Source organism: Ochotona princeps, chromosome 6, assembly GCF_030435755.1.
Source record: "Ochotona princeps isolate mOchPri1 chromosome 6, mOchPri1.hap1, whole genome shotgun sequence".
Taxonomy (NCBI): Eukaryota; Metazoa; Chordata; class Mammalia; order Lagomorpha; family Ochotonidae; genus Ochotona; species Ochotona princeps.
In genome coordinates this window covers 53,395,710-53,419,246 of record NC_080837.1, presented here as the reverse complement: position 1 = coordinate 53,419,246, position 23,537 = coordinate 53,395,710, and the positions used below count along the sequence as shown (strand labels likewise).

General features: G+C 44.0%; 1 protein-coding gene across 7 annotated transcripts in view; it reads left to right on the top strand.

The window, feature by feature from the left end:
• Positions 1-23,537, top strand: part of HEATR5A (HEAT repeat containing 5A) — a 113,480-nt gene that overhangs the window by 5,072 nt on the left and 84,871 nt on the right. For 6 of the 7 annotated variants that reach the window (XM_058666311.1, XM_058666308.1, XM_058666304.1 and 3 more), the window contains one exon: positions 22,944-23,143. In XM_058666311.1, coding sequence (XP_058522294.1) covers positions 23,018-23,143 — 126 coding nt within the window. In that variant the 5' untranslated portion in view covers positions 22,944-23,017. Of the gene's footprint in view, positions 1-18,722; positions 18,741-22,943; positions 23,144-23,537 lie in introns of those variants that run through there. The other variant, XM_058666306.1, reaches the window with a different exon arrangement.

Here is a 23,537-nt window from a genome sequence, read left to right as displayed (position 1 = left end):
TTCTGAGGGCTGGCTCAGAAGTAGTGCCTCTATGGGATGCCATATTCCTGGCCCCTGCTTGGAACTCTTACATCCCATGTTGGAGAGCCTGGGTTCAAGTCCTGATTGCACTCCTGATTCCAGATTCCTGCTGTGGATACCCTGGGAGGCGGCACGTGATATGTCTGGGAGCTAGATCCTTGCCACCAGTTCAAGACACTGCAATTGAGTTCCTATAGCTCTAGTTTTGGCCTGGTTTCTGGCTGTTGAGGGCATTTGAATAGTAAGTACCAGATGGTGGGAGATCTGTTTCTGTCTTTTTGTCTGGCTTTTACATAAATAAATAAAAAGTCGAAAATAGAAGCAGGAGCTGTGAGGAACAGCTAGCTTGTCAGCCTAGTGTGTGGGTTGAAGTTGTAACTGAACACCAGTCAGGGTGTAAGAGCCGTAAGCAGAGCAGGGGAAAGGATTCTTGTGGCAGGCAGGCCCTGATGGCTGATCTGGAAAGTCCTGGGTGGCACATGGGAGAGCAGCAAGTATAAGGGCGGAGTTACTTCAAAAACTGAGCAAGGATGCTGACCTCCTGTGAATTCTGCCGTGCTGGGGGAAGTAATGAAATCTTACATATTTTGCTCCTGAATCACACTAAATTGCTGTTCTTATTAAAATATTTTTAAGAAGTAGCATTTCAGGCTTTTTCATCACAGTTAGCTACCTCCACTGAATTCTTCCTGCTTTCAGTGGACCTTTCCATCACTTCTTTTTTTTTAAGATTTATTTATTCTTATTACAAAGTCAGATATACACAGAGGAGGAGAGACAGAGAGAAAGATCTTCCGTCCGATGATTCACTCCCCAAGTGAGCCGCAATGGCCGGTGCTGTGCTGATCTGAAGCTAAGAGCCAGGAGCCAGGAACCTCCTCCAGGTCTCCCACACGGGTGCAGGATCCGAAAGCTTTGGGCTGTCCTCGAGTGCTTTCCCAGGCCACAAGCAGGGAACTGGATGGGAAGTGGAGCTGCCGGGATTAGAACTGGCACCCATATGGGATCCCGGCGCATTCAAGGTGAGGACTTTAGCCGCTAGGCCACGCCGCCAGCCCCCATCACTTCTAATATGGTACTCTAAGTACCCCCTCAGCGGGATTCTGGATAACTGTTATCATTGTCAAAATGAAGAATGAGTAAACATTTAAGGATTTACAACAACAAAATCCATGAGTTCTGAAACAACTAACTAATGCATAGACTTGGTACGGTCTTTCACTTCCTGTTAGGGAATTCTCAGCCATGACATACTAAGTAGTGAAATTGCTAGGCTGTGACTTTGACATGAGTGTGGTGAGAGATTGGAAAAGAGTAAAACTTTTTTTTAAAACTTTTTCCATTTTCTATTATATTTTTGACAATCTTCACATGGTTAATTAGGGCAAAAAGGTTCAAGGCTACAGGAAAGTGGGTAAAGACTAAAACTTAAAATGTGTCCCCAGATAAAATCACCCTTCCCAGGGAGATGGAAGAGTTGTTGTATGGAATAAAGAATGGAATAATTGTCATGAATGTCCAAAGACTTAGGGAATGCTTTTAGGACTTGCAGATATACAGAGAGGAGGAGAGACAGAGAGGAAGATCTTCTGTCTGATGGTTCCCCAAGTGACCACAATGGCTGGTGTTGTACCCATCCGAAGCCAGGAACCTGGAATCTCTCCCTGGTCTCCCACACGGGTGCAGGATCCCAAAGCATTGGGCCGTCCTCGACTGCTTTCTCAGGCTAGAAGCAGGGAGCTGGATGGGAAGTGGAGCTGGCGGAATTAGAACCGGCGCCCATATGGGATCCCAGGGCATTCAAGGCAAGGACTTTAGCTGCTAGGCCACGCCGCCGGGCCCAGAAGACCTAACAATTTAACAAAAACCTTCAAAGTTCTTGAAAACATATTAGGAGAGTGACATGGTAACAAAGAACAGCGAAGCTGGGAGGATTAGATGACTCAGCAGCTGTGGCAATAGCTTGTAGTAACAGTCATGATAGGAGACCAGCAAAAAACTCGTTTCGGAAGAACATGGACATTAACACTATGTGGAAGTGGGCAGTACTTTCTTCCACTTCAGTCATTTCAGCATTGGGTAAGTTTCTAAAATCATTGTCCTTTGTAAAATGAGAACACTATCTAAGTATCAGCATTATGGGATTAAGTAAGATAGTGAGTTAAGATGTTTTAGCAAGTAAATCCTCAAAAATCACTGTTTCTGTTTTCCAATCTGTCTGGTAAGAAGTTGGCTTCTGGACTCAGTGTGTGATGGCTCAGTTGGCTAATCTTCCTACACTCCTGCCCTGGCAAGTGCCAGGATCCCATATGGGTGCCAGTTCTGTCCTAGCTGCTCCACTTCCCATCCAACTCCCTGCATTTTTTTTTTCATCCTTCATGTTTACCCAGCTGACTTGGGTGGGAAGGGTCAAGGACAGGAAATAGCTGTTGAGACTGCTATCTCCACACCTTCCTCATGTTTTTCCTGTATCTCAGGGGAGGGAGACAAGGGGAGAAATTACATCCAACCTCCCAACCACCCCAGTACCCAGGGTTGGGGAACAATTCTGTGATGTCATCCCAGAGTCTCCTGTGTGCAGCAAGTTCTGAGGGCTCTGTTCAAGTGGCTTTGATAGTTCTGACACGCTGTCGAGCTCAGCCATCCAAGGATGAAGAAACCCTTTCAAGCTCCATTGGCTGCCATAGTCCACCCCAGAGTCCCCACTTGCCCAGAAATTCTGTCAAGCTTCTCTGGGGTAGCCAACCTACCTGTTCTGCCCTCCCTCCCTCTGCCATGGCACTAGATATCCTCAACAGGCTCCAATGGACCTCCCAATCCTCCATGTTCCTCTGGGTATACCATCTACTGCACCATTCTCAGTAACTGAATAGGCCCCGTACAGACAAATGTACTCCACTCTCAGATCACAGATCCTGCCACTCTCCCCATGGTTGGAATTCTGCGTCCAGTGGTTCAGTTGGCATTACCCTCAAAGAAATCTCGTCTGAAGTGATTTCAGACCTGACTCCCATGTGCACCCACCAGTATGGGATCTGGCCCATTCCGTCACATACATTAGCCTACACACATACTGATAGTTGTAATTGCTAGGTCAGATCTGTCTCCAGCCCCATCTCATATGTAAACCAATGGGTGCTACAGCCCAGCCCAACCCTGCCCACCACACATTTGCCACCCCCCCCCAATCAGGAGCTGCAGCCCAGTCAGAATGACCCTTAAAAACTTCCACTGGGCCAGCCCAAAGCCTGGTTTCTGTGCTAGCCAGCATTTACAGTGGATTGGACTAGTCTGTCCCACATCCCATTCTGCTTTTGTATATATCATTGGGCATTGAAGGCTAATTCATGCCAACCAACTTCACCCTACAGCCCTCACTCATGCCAGGGGGTGCCACTACCTGTCTCGCCAGGTCCACCCCCAGGCCTGGTTCTCGTGCTCACCAGTGGTAGTTGTAGCCCATCAGAAAAGTGCCCGTAGTTTCCCTGCTGGACCCATTCCTTATGCTGGGTCTTTCACTCTCCAGGTGGTTCTGCAGTCTAGCTTAACAGGACTTGCTGCAAGTCCCAGCACTTGTCAGCTGATGCTGTGGCAAAGCCTGACCAGCCTGACCTTACTCCGGCTTATGTCTGCACCAGTGGTTTCAGTCGGTTAGCCCAGCCTGGCTCTCCCCAACCCAGTTTACATGCAGGCCATCAGGTGTTGTAGCCATGCCTGGCCTTTTCTGCCCCAAGTCCCAGCTCTCAAGCTCACCAGTGAAAGCCAGGCCCAGCAGGGGAGTGCCCCCCCAACCTCTCTACCAGGCCCCACCCAGGTCATGTGTGTGCTGGTGGTGCTGTGGCCCAGTCAGTCTGGCATGGCCCACCTTACCTCGGCACTTGCCAGTGGATACTGAAACCTAGCCCAGCCCAGTCTGCCGCTAGTTCTAGCCTTCATGTGAACTAGCTGGTGCTGTGGCCCAGCCTGGCTCATCGTGCACCCTGTCCTGGTTTTCAAATCTACCGGTGGGTGTTATGAACTGGTGTAGCCTGACCTATCCCCAGACTTGACCAACATGTAGGCTGGTGGGTACTGTACCTTGTCTGATCTGGGCTGCTCATTGTCTTGGTTCTTGCACTCACCTGCAGGGACTGCATCCTGGCAAAGGAGTTCCCCAAGTTCCTCTATCAGGTCACCTACCAGTGGCAGATCTCTCACACACCAGTGGGTCCTTGGCCTGAGCTGACTTAGTCCACCTCCAGTCCTGACAGGAACAGAGGCCTTGACCAACCAACCCATACCCATTCCGGTTCTTACTGTAGGGTGTAACAGCCCAGCCGCACCTGGTCCATGCTCTGACACAGCTCTCGCATGGTTCAGTGGGAACTGCCAGCTCCCTGCTTGTGGCCTGGGAAAGCAGTAGAGGGTGGCTCAAGTTCTTAGTCCCCTACACTCACATGGGAGATTGGGAAGAAGCTCCTGGCTCCTGGCTCCTGGCTCCTGGATCAGCTCAGCTGCAGCTGTTGCAAGCCATTTGAGGAGTGAATCAGGGGATGGAAGATCTTTCTCCTTGTCTCTGCTTCTCTCTATAGATCTGTCTTTCCAAAAAAAATAAAACTTAAAAAATATAACAAAGAAGTTGGCTCATACTACTTGATCTCCAACTTCCACTTCCCCCCATCCACCAGAACATTTGTTTTTTTGCTTTACAGGTTTTCTCTTCTGTAATCTGGAGGGTGAATACCAGAAATAGGGTTGCTCCAGTTGGGGTTCCCGTTGGCAATGTATCTTTCCATCCAGTACAACTTCTGTCTATTCCATTGTTCAAAAGGCTCCGAAGAGTTTTTTTCCTTTGCTTATTAGGCTGCAAAACATGGCCTGAACTGCTGGAACAGTGTTTTTAGTCATCTCATCTTATGCAAATATGTCCATTTTTTTGCTGCAGAAATACCAAATTAGGTTGATTATAGGGTGCAGCCCTAGACCAGCTTAGGAGTTTGACACAATAGAAGGTGTATATCCAGTGCGTTATATGGGCAGGGTTTACTCTCATCCTTAATAGTAGACAGGTATTTTGAGAGGGGGCAAGGGGAAGGATGCAAAGAAACTTGGTTTCCACTTCTGGCTGTTTTTCACACACTTTGTTTATAGTCCTTGTCAATAATTCCTGTGCCCTTCCTGTACCATCCAGCTGCTCAACCTGCTCACCTACATTTGGAGTGGTGTATATTTGCTCTTCTTAATGTCTTGTATTACACAGTGGTGAGAAGCAACATTTTTGCCATTCATGCCACATTTGCCAGAAATATTCTTGGCATCTTGGTACAGTGAATGTGTTTTCATTATATATTAAAATAGTTTATTAGTGTTCTGTCTGGTGCGAGTATAAATTAGGCTTTTCTGGTATAACTTAGGAAACACAGTAGCTTGATTGGGATTTATTTTCAGAATTCCAAAAATTGATTTAAAAAAAATTTGTGTTTTACTTGAAAGAGTTACAAAGATAGAGAGGAAGAGACAGAGAGAGCTTCCATTTGCTGGATCACTCCCTAAATGATTTTGATGACCAAAGCTGGGAACCTAGGACTTCTTCCAGGTCTGCCACGTGGGTGCAGGTCTTGTGCTATCCACTGCTGCTTTTCAGTTTATACACAGGGAGAGTGGTCGGAAGGGCAGCAACCAGGACTTGAACCAGTGCCTGTGTGGGATGCTGGTGCTGCAGGTGGAAGATTAGCTTGCTGAAGCACCACACAAATCCCCAGAAGATGAATTTCAAAATTTACAGTACAACAAGCCAGTTTTAGTTTGAAAAGGATGTATATGTAAAACTTATTGAGAAGTATAAATAACACAAATTTTATGTGATCTAATAGGTTCAAATAAATTAAATTGATTTAAGTTACCTTTTTTCTTTATTCGTATTTTAGGAATAGCTAAAAAATATTCTATTGCTACTTAAAATTGTGGGTATAATAATTTCATATAAATACCATTGGAAATGGCCTATTTTAAATAGAAATAAGGAATTAACTACTTATGTGTCTATTTCTAATAAAGTATTATATTATGGCATGAACAAAAGGAATTTTTCAGTTCTTTGACTTATACTAGTCTTGAATAACTAATATTTCTTTTTTTTTTTAAGATTTATTATTATTGGGCCGGTGCTGTATCGATCCGATGCCGGGAACCAGGAACCTCTTCCGGGTCTCCCACGCAGGTGCAGGGTCCCAAAGCTTTGGGCCGACCTTGACTGCTTTCCCAGGCCACAAGCAGGGAGCTGGATGGGAAGTGGAGCTGCCGGGATTAGAACCGGCGCCCATATGGGATCCTGGGGCGTTCAAGGCGAAGACTTTAGCTGCTAGGCCATGCTGCCGGGCCCGAATAACTAATATTTCAAAAATTGTGTTATGTACAATACCAGGGCTGCCTGATTCCTAACATATTTAACAAAACTGGAGGGAGAATAGTGTCAGCGAGAGACCTGTAGCTAGCACAAGTTCAGAAAGGTTCAATCTCGTAACTGTATGAAGGTCTGGGGAAGTCATGGTACAGAAAACTGCCACCTCAGCGTTTTCCAAAAGTCTTTTCATGTGGAATCTGCCCCCATCAGAATACCTGCACTCGCTCTCTGCCACTGCACTTGTTCCGTAAAGTACTCTTGTTAGAGTCCGGGCCAGAGCTTCCCCCAGACGTTAGGGTGCGAGCTAGTCAACCCCCAGAAAACGACAAAGAGCCTCGCTGGTAATGCAAAAAGCGAACAGAGTTTTTTGTGCCAGCATGCTGGGTCAGATCGTACTTGGGGCACACAGGCCAGCCAAGAGGATCGGACCCCGACCTAGCATAAGGCTGGAGATTATATACCCTATTTTGGCTGTAACATATATCAAAGTCAACTCAAAAGTAACAAATTTAGACTTATGTGGCTCCCAGGTGTAAGCAGTCTATTCCGTTCTCACACTCATTATTTATGGCTCATCCTATCCTGGCACCCTTATCTTTATGGCTCCTTCAGTCCCTGGGACCGGGACCAGGGAATTGTGCCCCTGAATTCCTGCACCGGGGTAAATTGAAGGTTACAAAGAAACAAGGGAGACAGATTTATCACTAACGTGGGGCTTTCCCACAGTTCAGGCGCCTCCTGACCTAGCGAAGTAGTGGCTTCTCACCCTAATGTGCCTAAAATATCGCCTAAAGCTAATATTCTTAACATTCTAACATACTAACATACCAACACTCTAACAATCTTTGGTGAACACCACCTATCTTATTCTGTGAAAGTTAAGTACTTACAGTTTTTAGAATTTTTAATGAAAGTGTAGTATTATTTCAATATGCCAAACTTTAACTATTTTTCTGGAGATGTTTTCTTTCCAGTTTTTACTTTTTTTTTTAAAGATTTATGTATTTTTTATTACAAAGTCAGATATACAGAGAGGAAGACAGACAGAGAGGAATATCTTCCATCCGATGATTCACTCCTCAAGTGACTATAACGGCCGGTGCTGTGCCGATCCGATGCCGGGAACCAGGAACCTCTTCCGGGTCTCCCGCACGGGTGCAGGGTCCCAAAGCTTCAGGCCATCCTCACTTGCTTTTCCAGGCCACAAGCAGGGAGCTGGATGGGAAGTGGAGCTGCCGGGATTAGAACCGGTACCCATATGGGATCCCGGCACGTTCAAGGCGAGGACTTTAGCTAGGCCACGACGCCATGCCCCGGAAGAGGCATATTCTTTTAACTTTTCTTTACTTTGGAAGAGTTTTACTTCATTTTCAAAGACAAAGTAAAGTTTTGCTGGGTACATTATCCTGGGCTGTGGCCTAGTGGCTAAGGTCCCTGCCTTGAATGCACCGGGATCCCATATAGGTGCTAGTTCTAATCCTGGCGTCCCCGCTTCCCATCTAGCTCCCTGCTTGTGGCCTGGGAAAGCGGTTGAGGATGGCCCAAAATCTTGGGAACCCTGCACCCACATGGGAAACCCAGAAGAGCTCCTGGCTCCTGGCTTTGGATTGGCGCAGCACCGGCAGTTGCGGTCACTTGGGAAGTGAATCATCAGGTGGAAGATATTTCTATCTCTCCTCTCTGTATATATATCTGACTTTGCAATAAAAATAGATAAATCTAAAAAAAAAAAGAATGCTGGAACCACTAATCACCTAGTGGGCTAAGAATTTGAAATGACCTGTTGGTACAGGGTCATTTGAGCGCTGGTTGCTGTCCTGGTTGTATCACTTCTCATCCAGTTCCCTGCCTGTGGCTTGGGAAAGCAGTAAGACAAATGGCTGAATACTTGCAATTCACCTCAGTCTTCAAAGATCTGGCATAGTGTGTGGGAGACTATACTTTGCTTGGTCCTTTTTGCTGTGCACTCCATCACTCTCAGACTAACACATATATATAAATATAGAAACTGCTAACTATACCAGTTTCAAGACAAATGCTAACGTAGTTTTCTCTATCAAGGTCAGAGTTTTGTTTTGATAGTTTTTTTTTTCAGATCTATTTTGTTTTTATTGCAAAGTCAAATATACAGAGAGGAAGATCTTCCATCCATTGATTCACTCCCCAAGTGACTGCAGTGGCCGGAACTGAGCCGATCTGAAGCCAGCAGCCAGGATTAGAACTGGTGCCTATTTGGGATCCTGCCACGTTTAAGGTGAGGACTTTAACTGCTAGGCCATCATGCCAGGCCTGTTTTGATAGTTTTGTGAAAGATTATACCATGCAAGGTTGGTGTTGGCCTAGCCAGTAAAGCCACTCACTATCTGCAGTGCTGGCATACAATTTGGTCACCAGTTAGCTCCCGTTGTTCCCCTTCGTGATCCATCTCCCTGCTAATATGCCTGGGAAGGCAGTGGAAAATGGCAACACCCAAGTGGGAACCTGGAGGATGCTCCTGGTTCTTGACCTCAAACTGGTCCAGGCTGGGCCACAGCGGTCATTTGGAAAGTGAACCAGTCAGTGGCTGGACAATCTCTGTCTCCCTCTTTGTGTCTCTCCCTCACTGATCTCTTCCCCAACCCCCTGTGTAACTCTTTCAAATAAACAAATCTTCAAATAAAAAAAATTATGCTATTTTAAGGAGGGAAAAGAGAAAAATTACAAATAACCAAAAAGAACATCAAATGCAAGTTGTTGATTGGATTGATTTGTCAGTTTTTCCTTCTAAAACTTCGAAAGTATAATTCACAAAATGAAAAAGAGCAGTAAGTGAAAACAGAGTTTTTCTGACCCTTGTCATAATTAAATCTCTACTTTTTTTTTTTTAAAGATTTATTCATTTTATTACAGCCAGATATACAGAGAGGAGGAGAGACAGAGAGGAAGATCTTCCGTCCGATGATTCACTCCCCAAGTGAGCTGCAACGGGCCAGTGCGTGCCGATCCGAAGCCGGGAACCCGGAACCTCTTCCGGGTCTCCCACGCGGGTGCAGGGTCCCAATGCATTGGGCCGTCCTCAACTGCTTTCCCAGGCCACAAGCAGGGAGCTGGATGGGAAGTGGAGCTGCCAGGATTAGAACCGGCGCCCATATGGGATCCTGGTGCGTTCAAGGTGAGGACTTTAGCCGCTAGGCCACGCCGCCGGGCCCTAAATCTCTACTTTTTACTTTCCTTCAAAAGACATTGCCACAACTTTGAATAAGTATTCAATATTCAGTTTCTCAAAAGGCATAAACAAACGCAAAACAGCAACAACAAACCTGTAACTCTCAACTACTCTGATACTTCAGGAAGCATACGTAAATCTTAAAACCCACAGCTCGTCCCAAAATAACAGTAATTAGCTTTCATCTAGAAAGATGCTGGATCATTCTACACTGACCTCACATTCCCATTTGTGATTCAGGCTTTGTAAAATTATAACAAAGGAACCCAGAAGTTAATTATGTCATGCTTGTTATGTTGCAAGAAAGTCCATTTTGACTGAAAGAAGAGGTCTTTTGGTTACTGCCCTTCATACCTCCAGGCTTGATCCCAGAGGTGGTTTAATACACTTCACTACTGTCCTTTATTGTTTTGGTATAAATAGATATTGAAATAACACCTTTACAATTTTACTTTGGGCATGCTGCAATGGGTCAGTGGCTAAATTCTTGCTGTGCCTGTACAGGAAACCCATATGAGTGCTGGTTGGTATCCTGATTGCTTCACTTCCCATCCAGCTCCTTGCCTGTGGCTTCGGAAAGCAGTAGGACATATACAAAATTTTTACACTTGATATTGAGCTTTTTGAAAAATTAAAAAAAAAAAGATAGGAGAATCAAGATGGCGGAATAGGGTAAGGACACATTTAGACAGACAGAAATATTAGCCAGTGTGAAGCAGAGAGGTCACATTCCAGGAAATAGGAGAGGACAGAACAACAGCAGAGGGGTACCTGGAGACTGACAGACACAGTAAAGCAGCGAACACAATGGTATGGCGTTGCAGTGACTGATACCCCAGTAGCATTCAGCAAACAGCTATTTGAACTCCACCAGCAATAAGGTTCCACCTAAGACAGGTCTGGTTAGCCCTCAGACCTGATGGCCAGCAGATCAAGAACTCTAGTAATATCACATCAGGCGTCATTTCTTACAGTGTGGCAAAGAATTTAAGGCTGCAGGGGACAGTAGTGAGCTGCTTATCTACTGAGCTGAGAGCGAACTCACTGAGCTCAGTGGATTGCAGTGATCCCACAGGAAAATAATACCAACTATGGCATTGTACGGGTCAAAATAGGTCCGTGTGGCCCTCAGACCTAACAGCCAACAGGTTCTGGCAAGATCAGCACCACCAACCACCTAGCTATATAGGACACCTGCTGTCTCCCTAATCCTGGGACCTGCTCCAACTGGAAGTGGGAGAAAGGTTGTACAGAAATCGGTGCAGCCTCAGCATGGGGTCACAGGAGGTGGAGACTGGTGAGCTAGGAGCTGGAGCTATGGAAATCTAACATAAAAACCCAGAACTGGAACAGCAATCATCCCATCCACTTTCCCCCATTTCTTGATGCTTCCCACCCTAATCAGAGGTCCACAGGGGCATGCATCCTTCTCAACTGTGTAAACATCAAAAATAAAATGAATTTATTAAATTTAAAAAGAATTGGCTGCTATTAAAAAAATGATTGTCAGTATTTCATGAATAAATGATACTGGGAGATTCAGATAGTCATGTGCACATCTCCCCCCACCTACCTGTCACCCTATGCAAACATCAATCCAAAGATGTCATTCCAAGATCTGATACTATTAGACAAAAACATAAGGAAAACACTTTAAGATACGCGGATAGGCGATGATTTTTTGAGTAAGACTGCAGAAGTATAGAGAACAAAAGTAAAAATAGACAAATGCGATTATTATCACATTAAGGAATTTTTGCATAGTGAAAAATAATAAGGGAATAAGGAGGCAACTGACAGAATTGGAGAAAATATTGGCATACTGCATCTGACAAAGGATTAGTATCAAGAATAAATGAACTAAAAAAAACTCAACAACATAAAAAGTGCAGTTAAGAAGTGGATAAAAGGGTATGCTTTTGATTTTGTTCATTGCCACTTTGGTGCCCACATGCCATATCATAGCCCCTGGACTCAAACTGCGGCTCCTCTTCCTGTGCAGCTTCCTGCTGATGTAGCACTCTGGAAGGAAGAGTTGACTTAGTACTTGGGTCCCACATAGCCGACCTAGATTGAGTTTAGGGCTCTTGGCTTTTGTGTGACTCAGCTCTGCCTGTTGCAGGCATATAGAAGGTGAATTAGTAGGTGGGAACTCTCTCATTACCTTCCCCTCCTGTTATTTATTTATTTATTTATTTATTTATTTATTTATTTATTTATTTATTTTAGAGGAGCAGAAAATCTGAATCCACAGGTCTCAGCAGAGGAAATACAGATGGCCAATAAATGCATGAAAACATGCTGAGCATCTCCAGCTATCAGAGAAGAGAAACAGGGCCATGAGGAAGTATCATCTAATCCTGGTAGAATGACTGGTCAAACAAAAAAGGGTTGGACAGAAGAGAACAATTTCGCACTGTTAGTGAGATTGCAAAATATTGAAGCCATTGTGAAAAACTGTGGAAATTCTTCAGAAAAATAAAGTAGATCTGTCATATGACCCAGCTATTCCGCTTCTGTATGTATTCCCTTTCTAAGAAAATGAAACCAGTGAGGAGTAACACATGGCTCAATGGCTAAATCCTCACCTTGCAAGCACAAGGATCCCATTTGGTGCTGGTTTGTGTCCTGGGTGCACGCTTCCCATCCAGCTCTCTGCTTATGGCTCAGGAAAGCAGTAGAGGATGGCTCAAAGCCTTGGGACCTTGCACCTCCATGTGAGATCCAGAAGAAGCTCAGGGTTTTGGATTGGCTCAACTGCGGCTATTGCGGCCATTTGTGGAGTGAACCAGCAAAGAGAAGATCTTTCTCTCTGTATATCTGATCTGTCTCTCCAATAAAAATAGATAAAATCTTTAAAAAGGAAAAAAGAAAATGAAACCAACAGATGCAAGATACTCATACTTCCGTGTGCATACTGTGCACTATTCGCAAGAGCCAAGGTGTGGAATTATCCCAAATATCCATCAAAAGATGAAGATAATGTATGTACATACAGTGGAATATATACTTAATTGCAAACTGGAATACAGTCTGTCATTTGCAGCAACACACAGATGTTCAATAAATAGGCCAGACACAGGAAGACAAATACTGTATTTCTTATGTGCAACTTGGGGGAAAAAATAGTGACTTAGCTTAGGACAGTAATTACTGTTGGAAAAAAAGGTTGGGAAGGTTTGGGTGAGTAGTAGAGGGGGACTGTGTATGGGTACCAGAACAGTCAGAATTAAAAAGTTGTGATGTTCTTTAGCACGTTGGGATGACTGTAGTTTGTAATAGTACATGTAAAGAGCTAGAAGAGAGGAGCTGGTAGGCTCTTAACACAGAATAAGGAAATAGAAATGCTGGTTGTCTGATTTGATTTGTTTATGCTTTATGTATTTCTTGAGATACTGTATTGTGCTGCATAAAAAATGCACAACTCTTGCCTGTTAAAAAAATTAAAAGCAGCTGAAAAGATTTTTAGTGGCTGGCATTAAAGTTGGAATAGCAACAGAATTTTTTAAATTAACTGATTTTATGGTACAGTTCCAAAGACCCTGGGACTTCTCTCCTTCCTCTCCCTAGACCTCCTCCCCCCACTGATTTCTTCTTTTTTATTACAGTAGTATAGTCCTTCAGAAACATTCACAAGTCAATCATTCTGCTATTTAAGAGTATCCTGATATTGTAGGTATGGAGAATGACAGAATCGAGCATCCCATTGTTGAGATATATTTTACAGTTTCATTGAGATTCCATCCTTGATTTGGAAGTAGAGATGTATACTGCATTGTATCTTCACATTTCTATATGATAGTCTCTTATACAGTTCCTCCAGATGACCATATATGTACATGCATGTTGATTGATTTTGTATTTTGATTTTGTATTTTCCATTAAGATTGCCTTATGTAAGAGAAAACATATGATACTTTTTCTTTTGGGATTGACCTGTTTCACTGAGCATAACCATCTGTAGTTGGGACCATTAGGTTACAAATGCTAGAATTTCATTCTTTTTTTTTTTTTTAAGATTTATTTGTTTTTATTGGAAAGTTAGATACACAGGGGAGACAGAGAGGAAGATCTGACTATTGATTCACTCCCTAAGTGGCCGCCACAGCTGGAGCTGAGCTGTTCTGAAGCCAGGAGCCAGGAGTTTCTTCCAGTTGTCCCACATGGGTGCAAGGTCCCAAGGCTTTGGGCCATCTCCAGCTGCTTTCCTAGGCCACAAGCAGGGAGCAGGATGGGAAGTGGGGCCGCTGGGACACGAACTGGCACCCATATGGGAATCCAGGCATGTGCAAGGTGAGGACCTTATCCTCTAGGCTACTGCGCCAGCCCCAGAATTTTATTCTTTTTAATGGCTGATTAGTATTCCACGGAGTAGATGTACCACAATTTCTTTATCCAGTCTCATTTTGACAGGTATCTGGGTTGTTTCCATGTCTTTGCTATTGTAGATTGTGCTGCTGTAAATATAGGAGTACAGATCCCTTTCTCATGCAGATTTCATTTCCTTTGGATGTATTCCTAGAAGTGGGATAGTTGCATCTTGTGGCAGGTCAATTTTTAGTTCTCTTAGCACTCTCCATACTGACTTCCATAGTGGTTCTACTAGCTTATACCACCAACAGCAGTGCAGGAGGATACCTTTCTTCCCACATCCATGGGGAATGTTAATAGTGTTCTGAATGTAGGCCGGTCTCCCTGGAGTTAGGTGGAACCTCAATATGGTTTTCGTTTGTATTTCCCTTATAGAGAGGGAGCCTGAGCATTTTTTCATATGTCTGTTAGCTTCTGAATTTGTTCCTTTGAAAAGTGTCTGAAACAGCAGTTTTATGACATGCTGATCAAGTAGCAACTAACCAAAAATATTTGGTTAAATATTTAGTTACTTTATAATCACAAACATGAGAATGAAAAATATAAAAAATCAGAATAAATATTCCTCAAATGTGGGATTGAAATTCTATTTATTTTTTAAAAGATTTATTTATTTTTATTACAAAGTCAGATATACAGAGAAGAGAGACAGAGAGGAAGACCTTCCGTCCGATGATTCACTCCCCAAGTGAGCACAACAGCTGGTGCTGCGCCCATCTGAAGCCGGGAACCAGGAACCTCTTCCAGGTCTCCCACACGGGTGCAGGGTCCCAAAGCTTTGGGCCGTCCTCGACTGCTTTCCCAGGCCACAAGCAGGGAGCTGGATGGGAAGTGGAGCTGCCGGGATTAGAACCAGAGCCCATATGGGATCCCGGCTTGTTCACAGCGAGGACTTTAGCTGCTAGGCCACGCCACCAGGCCCTGAAATTCTATTTATAAACTCAGTAATTAGCATTGGCTATATTTGTGTCTAACACTTCAGGGAAGAACTTGACCTCTGTAATTTGCAAAGTGCTTGCTTATCACATTCACTGGGCAAATGTGGAAATCTTAGGTGCCTTTTAGATGAGGAATTTTAGACAGGAGATTACCATTAGGGACTACTTCAGGGTAATTTATATGAGGAATGTGTTGAGGGCATTAGAGCTAACTTTATGCCGTGATTATGATCTGAAGCTTTTCACTGAATTATTTATTACCACATTGTGTTAGCTATTTTGCTTCTTGATAGATCATTTTACACCACCAAGTTGCTGTTACTTAAGGAACAAAATATCTTTTCAACAGCCTAATGACCTTTAGAAATTGCTCCCACAGAGAAAGAAGAAAAGAAATTGCCCCCAGAAAGGGTAATTGGATTCTGAAAGTAGGTTTTTCTTTCCTATTCCAATGGTTATAGTAAAGTTTCTTTATGCTACTGAGAGTTTTTTTTCCCCTCAAATAATCATAGGCATTGGTTGTAAACTTATCACTTTTTTATTATTGGCAAGTTGTATTTCTTTATTTCCATTTGCTTTGAAAAACAGGCAGAGAGGGAGACAGACACATACAAAGAGACAGAGAATGAGAGACCATCCTCTGATTCACTGCTTAACTGGCCGTAATGGCCAAGTCTGGGTCATGTTGAAGCCGGGAGCCTGGTGCTCCTTCCAGGTGTCCCATGTGGGTGTCAGGGACCCAAGTACTTAAGCCATCATCTGCTCCTTTTCTGGTTGCATTGGCAGGAAGCTGGTTTGGAACCACAGAAGGTTGATACAAACCAAGTACTCTGATATGGGTTGCAGATGATTACCAAACATGGTGCCAAACACTTCCCATCTTTTCATCCTCTGTGTACTGCATTCAGTTTCTTCCAGAAATTACTGCTGTAGCATTGACTTTATTCTTGATTGTGAAAATTTTTGGACAATTCACTTTTATACTCAGAGGAGTTTATTTTAAAGTTGACATTCATACAATCTGTAAAAATGAATTTCTTAGCACTGTTATCTTTTTTTGTTGGTCCTTAAGAGTAAGTCTCTAGAAAATAACCTTTGCCCGTGTAGGTTGTTTTAATTAAGAGTGTCAGAGGCAGGTCATGGGCATGTTGGGTGGGCAGACAGGACTGACTGGGATGCGGCAACCCATATGGCACATACCTGGGAAGACTGGCGAGGTGACAGCTGTCCTTGCCCCCTTGGGTGGTGTCACAGAATCCTGCAAGCCAAAGGAACGGCGGTGAGATTAAAGAGTTAGAGTTGAAAAGTTAAAAATCCATAAAAGTTAAATAGAGCTTAAGATAAAAAGCTATAGAAACACCATAAGTAAACAAGGCAGACGAGGGTATGACTGTGGGCTGTTGGATAATCCCTGCCCTTTTAGGTTGTCATTTGTTTCATGTGCAGCCCTGTTAGGTTTAAATGTTAACAACTGGTTTTATTTTTCAGTCCCCTGTAGACTAGATCTGGCCAACAGGGATCCTGATTGTGACTCTTTTAAAGAGAATCTTTTCGATTATGTGATAATCATGGTGATCTGATACTCTTAAGTAATGTTATACCAGTACATTCTGGGTGAAAAGAAAGGAAAGAACAGCCCTATGTCTCCTGCCGGGTAATCTAATACATTTTTATTTATTGGTTTCTCTGTAAAAGATTGAGATTTATCTAGAGGAATATAAAGCATATTACTTGACAATTCTGTTTTATTATCTGTAACATTCTACATGTTTCTCTAAAATTCCAGTTATTTCTTTCTATTAGGCTAGGAGTTTTCCTCATTTAGTTTCCTGTTTTTTTTTTTTTTTTTTAAATAAATGGCTTTTTTTTTTTTTAAAGATTTGTTCATTTTATTACAGCCAGATATACACAGAGGAGGAGGCACAGAGAGGAATATCTTCCATCCGATGATTCACTCCCCAAGTGAGCCTCAACGGGCGGTGCGCGCCGATCCGAAGCCAGGAACCTGGAACCTCTTCCTGGTCTCCCACGCGGGTGCAGGGTCCCAATGCATTGGGCCATCCTCAACTGCTTTCCCAGGCCACAAGCAGGGAGCTGGATGGGAAGTGGAGCCACCGGGATTAGAATCGGCGCCCATATGGGATCCCGGGGCATTCAAGGCGAGGACTTTAGCCGCTAGGCCACGCCGCCGGGCCCAGTTTCCTGTTGTTTTAAAGAACTTTTTTTTTTTTTTTTGATTTAGTTATTCATTTGAAAGTCAAAGTCACAAAGAAAGAGGGGAAAAGACAAGACAGATCTCTGTCCACTGGTCACTCCTCAGATGGGCAGAGTGGCTAGGCTTGGTTGGGCCAAAGCTAGGAGGCAGAAGCTTTAGGTGACAGGGGTGCAAGCATTTGGGCCATTACTGCTGCTTTTGCAGGTACATTAGCAGGGATCTGAGCAGATCAGGAACCAGGAACTTCTTCCAGATTGCCCACATGGTTGCAGGGACCTAAGGACTTGAGCCATCCCCTACTTTTCCAGGCTGTAGGCAGGGAGCTGGATTAGAAGCAGAGCATCCAGGCTATGAATTGGCACTTGTATGGTGTGCCAGTCTCTCAGGTGACAGCTTAACCACTGTGCCAGCCTCCTTATTTACTTTTAGCACATTGGCAAAGGAAACATCCACATTTATGTATGAAAAATTTCATGGAAAAGGATATTATGAAAGATATACATGGATTTTGCAAGTTTTTGTATGAAAATAATCATGTTTTTCTACCAAATTTTTTGTAAGATTTATTTATTTTTATTGCAAAGTCAGATATACAGAGAGGAGGAGAGAGAGAGAAATATCTTCCATCCAATGGTTCACTCCCCAAGTGACTGCAATGGCCAGTGCTGTGCCGATCCAAAGCCCGGAGCCAGGAGCTCTTCTGGGTCTCCCATGCAGGTGCAGGGTCCCAAGGTTTTGGGCCATCCTTGACTGCTTTCCCAGGCCATAAGCAGGAAGCTGGATGGGAAGTGGAGCAGCCGGGACCAGAACTGGCGCCCATATGGGATCCCAGTGCATGCAAGGCGAGGACCTTAACCACTACGCTATAGCGCTGGACCCAATTTATTTATTTACTTTTTATTACAAAGTCAGATATACAGAGAGGAGGAAAGACAGAGAGGAACATCTTCTGTCCAATGATTCACTTCCCAATTGACCACATCGGCCGGTGCTGCGCTGATCTGAAGCCAGGAGCCAGGAGCTTATTCTGGGTCTCCCACGAGGGTGCAGGATCCCAGGGCTTTGGGCTGTCCTCTACTGCTTTCCCAGTTCACAGGCAGGGAGCTGGATGGGAAGTGGAGCCACTGGGGTTAGAACCAGCATCCATATGGGATCCCGGCTAGAGCAAGGTGAGGACTTTAACCACCAGGCCACCACACCGGGCCCTTTCTACCAAATTTTGAGGTACCCCCTGTGCCTTCTCTATTTAATATTCTAAAGGATAATGGTAGTAATAATTTTTAACTTAATCTTAAAAAGTTTTTAGATTTATTTACTTTTATTTGAAGGCAGAATTTAAAGAGATAGGAGAGAAAGAGAAGTCTGTTATCCTCTGGTTCATTTTGCAAATGGCCATAACAGCCAGAACTTAGCTAATGTGAAGTTGGGAGCCAGGAGCTTCTTCCAGGTCTTTCATGTGGGTGCAGGGTCTCAAGGACTTGGGCCATCCTCTGTTACCTTCCCAGGCCATAAGCAGAGAACTGGATTTGAAGTGGAGCAGCTGGGATACAAACTGGCATCTATATGGGATGCTGGCATCAAGAGTGGAGGATTAGCTTGCTGTACCAGGTCAGTTCCCCTGCCCCATTTTTAATTAATATGCAATGCTTATGTATCTTGCTAAGGTGCAGTTTGTGATTTGTCAGCATATGTATATAGCGTGCGCTGGTCAAGTCAGTTTAGCCAGCACTTTTAATTCTTTTTGCTGTGAGTAGAACCTACCAGCTCTTCTTTTGTAGTTGTTTATGCAGTTTCTAATACCTCATTTCGAATTGTAGTTATTGTTAGGAAACATGCAGAACAGAGAGATGGTAGGAGTTCACAGCCACTCTTTCAGTCAGACCAAGTAATGTTTTATGTTTTTATTTTTTTTAATTTTATTTTTAATAGTGTTTACTTAGTTGAGATGGATACATGCCCATGTGGGGATCTGATTAGAGTGTAGAGAATCAGGTATGGAGGAAGGTGGATGGGACACATGTTTCGGTCTCTGTGTTGTTTTATCCCGTGTGCACGGGTTAGGGGGAAAGGGCCACTCCTTGCTGTCAAACCACATCAGCACCAGGGGATACGGGAGTCATTTGATGATGCTTAGAGATGCCAGTGTGAAAAGGAGTATTCTCAGGGTATTACCTGAGTGGTTTTGATAGTCCTGAGACATTGTCAGTTTCATTGCTCCAGTGTTGGGAAGATCTTTGTAAGGTCTGCTGGTTTAAAAAGCCTACCTCAGTGCATCCACAGACCCAGGACCATGTTGTTAGCTTAGTTACTAGAATTTTCCAACCTATTCTATTTCCCATTCTCTGACATGGCAGTTAACATCCCCTGCTTGCCTAGATGAGCTGGCTGTCATGTCCTCTTTGTGCAACTAGACATGCTGTTCACTGCATAGGCATCAGCCACTGAGAAGGCCCAGTTCTGATACATTCACTCCAAGGCTTGACTACACATTCTGTGATTCTCTGTGTGGCCAGGGTCTGAGTCCAGTGGTCTAGTCAGGGATTCCCCCAAGAAACCTTGTTTGGAGTGACCTCAGACTTGACTCTTTTTTTTTTTTTTTAAGATTTGTTTATTTTATTTGAAAGTAAGATTTACAAAGAAGAGATAGAGACAAAAGTCTTCAATCCACTGGTTCACTCCCCACGTGGCCACAGTGGCTGGAGCTGAGCCAATTCGAAGCCAAGAGTCGGGAGCTTGTTCTGGTTTTCCCACGTGAGTGCAGGGTCGGAAGGTTTTGGGTCATCCTCTAATGCTTTCCCAGGCCACAGGCAGGGAACTGGCTGGGAAGCAGGGTGGCTGTGACACAAACTAGCACCCATATGGGATCCCGGCTCATGCAAGGTGAGGATTTTAGCCATTAGATTACTGCACTAGGCCCTCAGGCTTGACTTTTATGTGCACCAGGCAGTACAGGGTCAGGTGTATTCTGTTACCTGCATCAGCCAGTGCGCATTCCAGTGGATGCAGCTTAGTCAGTTCTGCCTCAGCCCTGTATCTCATATGAACTGATGGGTGCTGTGTCCCAATCCAGCCAGCCTATACCACAGACCTGGTTTGCACGCATAACAGCAAGTGCTGCAGCCTAGTCAGGGCGACCCCCAATTACTCCCCCAGGCCCACCTCCAGCCCCAGTTTTTATGCCTAACAGCGTCTGGTATGGCCTAACCCACCCAGCCAACATTCCATCCGGCTCTTGTGTATATCCATGGTGCTGCAGCTCAGTTAAGCTCAACCCACACCCAGACCTGGCACTCATGTATACTGACAGATGCCACCACCTTGTCCAGCCTGGCCCACCCCAGCCCTGGTTCTTGTGCTCATCAGCAATAGGTACAGCCTACCAGGGGAGTGCCCACAGTTTCCCTGCCAGGCATCTTCCCAGCCCCAGATTTTGCACCTGTCATGGATTATTGCCAGCCAGCCTGAAAGACTCACATCCATACCTGGCACTTGCCAGCTGGTGCTGGGCCCAGCTCAGCTGGCCCACACCCATCCTGGCTCTCATGCATGCCAGTGGGTATTATGCTCCAACAAAACCTGACCTGCACCCTGTCAAGGCTCTCAGCCATGCCAGTGTTTGCTGTGGACTGCCCCTGCCTAGCCTGCCCCCTTACCCAGTTTACACATGTGCCAGAAGGCTGGTTTAGTTGGCTCTTAGCTGGCTCTTATGCTCACCAGTGGCAGCTGTACCTAGTGGGGGAGTTCCCCAAGTCCTCCTACCAGACCTGTTTCCAGCCCTGGATCCTGCATGTGTCATCAGGTATTGCTACCCAGACTGACATGGCTGACCCCAGTCTTGGCACTCACTTGTGGGTATTATAGTCCTGTCCAACTGATTATACCCATTCTGGCTCTCATTGATGGGTGCTACAGCCTGTCCCAGGCTGGCCCACCCCCCATCTTATGCCAACGCCTAATTTGGCCTTTCCCACACCAATTCTGGCTCTTGTGAGCACCAGGAGGTACTGGAGCCTAGCCCAGTCTGGCTTGCCCCAGATCCAGTCTACATGCATGCTGATTGGTACTACAGCCTTTCTCATTCTGGTTTTCCCTCAGCCCTGGCTCTTGCAATTATTAATGGAGCTAAAACTCAGCAGGGAAGTCTCCAGAGTTCTCTACCAGCCGTGTTCCCAGCCCCAAGTTTTGAGCGTGCTGGTAGGTGCTTTGATCCAGTGTGGCATGGCCCACCCATAATCTCAGCTCTCTCTGGCAGGTGTTGCAACCCAACCCAGCTGGCATTACCTATATCCTATCCTGGCTCTTGTGTGTGCCAACAGATGCTGAGACCTGGCCCAGCCCAGCCTGCCTCCAAACCTGGCCCACACAAATGAGGATGAGTGTTGCAGTCTTGACTGGCCTGGCCCACCCTAGCCATGGCGACTGTGCTCTCCAGAGGGAGCTGCAGACTAGCAGGAAAGTTCTCTTACCAGGCCTACTCCCAGCTCTGGATCTCACACATTCCAGCTGGGACAGCAACCCTATTTGGCATAGTCTACCCTTGGTCGCGACCCTTACCCTTAGTCCCGACTCTTACATTCGCCACTGGTGCTGCTGCCTGGTTCTCGTTGGGTCTAGTTAGCACAAATTTGGCGTTAACTGGCCCAGGATGTCTGCCAGCTATTGGCTGCTTTCCTTCCAGCAGTTTAACACTTGCCTAGGTTCCAGGCAACCTAATCAATTGTCTACAGTTAGGAAGTAATGCTTTACTTTTTAAAGCTAGCTTCTTTCCTTACTTGAAATATTCCTACTTTTTATTGTGATCTTTTTAAAAACTGCAAAAAGTTGAAGAATAGTAAACTAATTACTCACATATCCACTATTTACAGGTAACATTCTGTTGACTGATTTAACTGTTTGAAACTATTTGCAGCAAAACACACTTGGATTATTGTTGTATATTTGAGTATGCACTCTAAAAAGAAAAAAATTCTATCATACATTACAATGCCATCTTGGAAATTTATGGATGTGTGTGTGTATTTATACAGGCTTATGTGTGTCCTGGAAAGACTAGAGTATATCCAGGAAATAATGATGAATAGGGTCAACTCAAAAGAATACAAAAATAATGAAAAAAAAACTTTCTGTCTTTTTTTAAGGCTTATTTTATTGTTTTCTTCTCTGTCTTCTGTTTGAAGACAATGAATCTGGGTCAGAGCAGATCCTATACACTGGTACAATCCTGGACAGCATCGATCCAAGTGCCTTGAAAAAAATGTCTGCTTTCACAACAAAAAGAACACTATTAGCTGATATGGAACTCTTCTAAAATTCCTATCCCGTAACTAGAAAGTGTACCTTCGTTAGACTGAGTGAGGAACCAATGTCAATAGGTAAAAGTCCTTTTGTTCCTGGATTGGAGTTTCAGATAAATGACAAGTCCCGAAGACTTGGCAAGTTCCATGATAGAATTTTAGTAGGAGATCTGGGAATTTGGTTGTTGGTATGTACCTATGACTTGTTTCAGTAAATGGATGTTAACCTGATACTCAGTATAACTAACCTTAAAATTTACAGGATTCTAGTGGAAGCTTGTTTTATTTAACAGACTTTTGCATATGAATATTGATACTGCTACTTTATTTTGCCTGTCTGCCGTTAACAGATAGAGGTGGATTCTGTTGACCAAAATTTGTTGCTAGGGTTTTCCTGAGTTCATATTAGAATGGTTAAAAAAGATGTGTGTATTTATTTATGCTTTCACTTCTCTGTGGAAGATTTCTGGTATTATGATTGCTTTCCTTTTAATGTGTTTATCTTTCTCTGTTGCAGCTTTTTGTTCTGAGGCATACTGACTGAAGTTTAAGGAGAAGAATTGTGACCTGCTAAGAGAATTTGCTCAAGGAATGGAATCAGCTCATAGTTTATTGCTTAATGAAGAAGCATACAATCAGCTAGGTGAAGTGCAGAAGGCTGAATTTATTTTTGAGTGGCTGAGATATTTGGAGAAACTCTTACTAGCAACCAGCAGGGTGGGTAAAATTGTAAAAGTTGCTTTTGTTTTAAGGGCCAGATGAAGTTTAGTTTATTTGGTTTGTTTTTCTAGTTCTGTTCAAAATAACCAAAATTAACTTCGAAGTGCTAGATTTTGTTAAATCTTTAAATAGTTACATAGGGTAAATTTGTTGCTCTTTGCTTAAAAAATCAACATTGCCAAGAAGAAATTGCACTAAATTTACACTAAATTTAAAATTTAGGAAAAAAAATCAATAAAGTTGATAACTATAACAAAATCAGCTCTGTTTTAGGTTACTACTGCATGCATGTATTTATATTTACTTCACATATATAATCTCATTATACACATACATTATATATAAGGAGATTATACAAGCTCACATATGTAATCTGAATATATTAAAAATA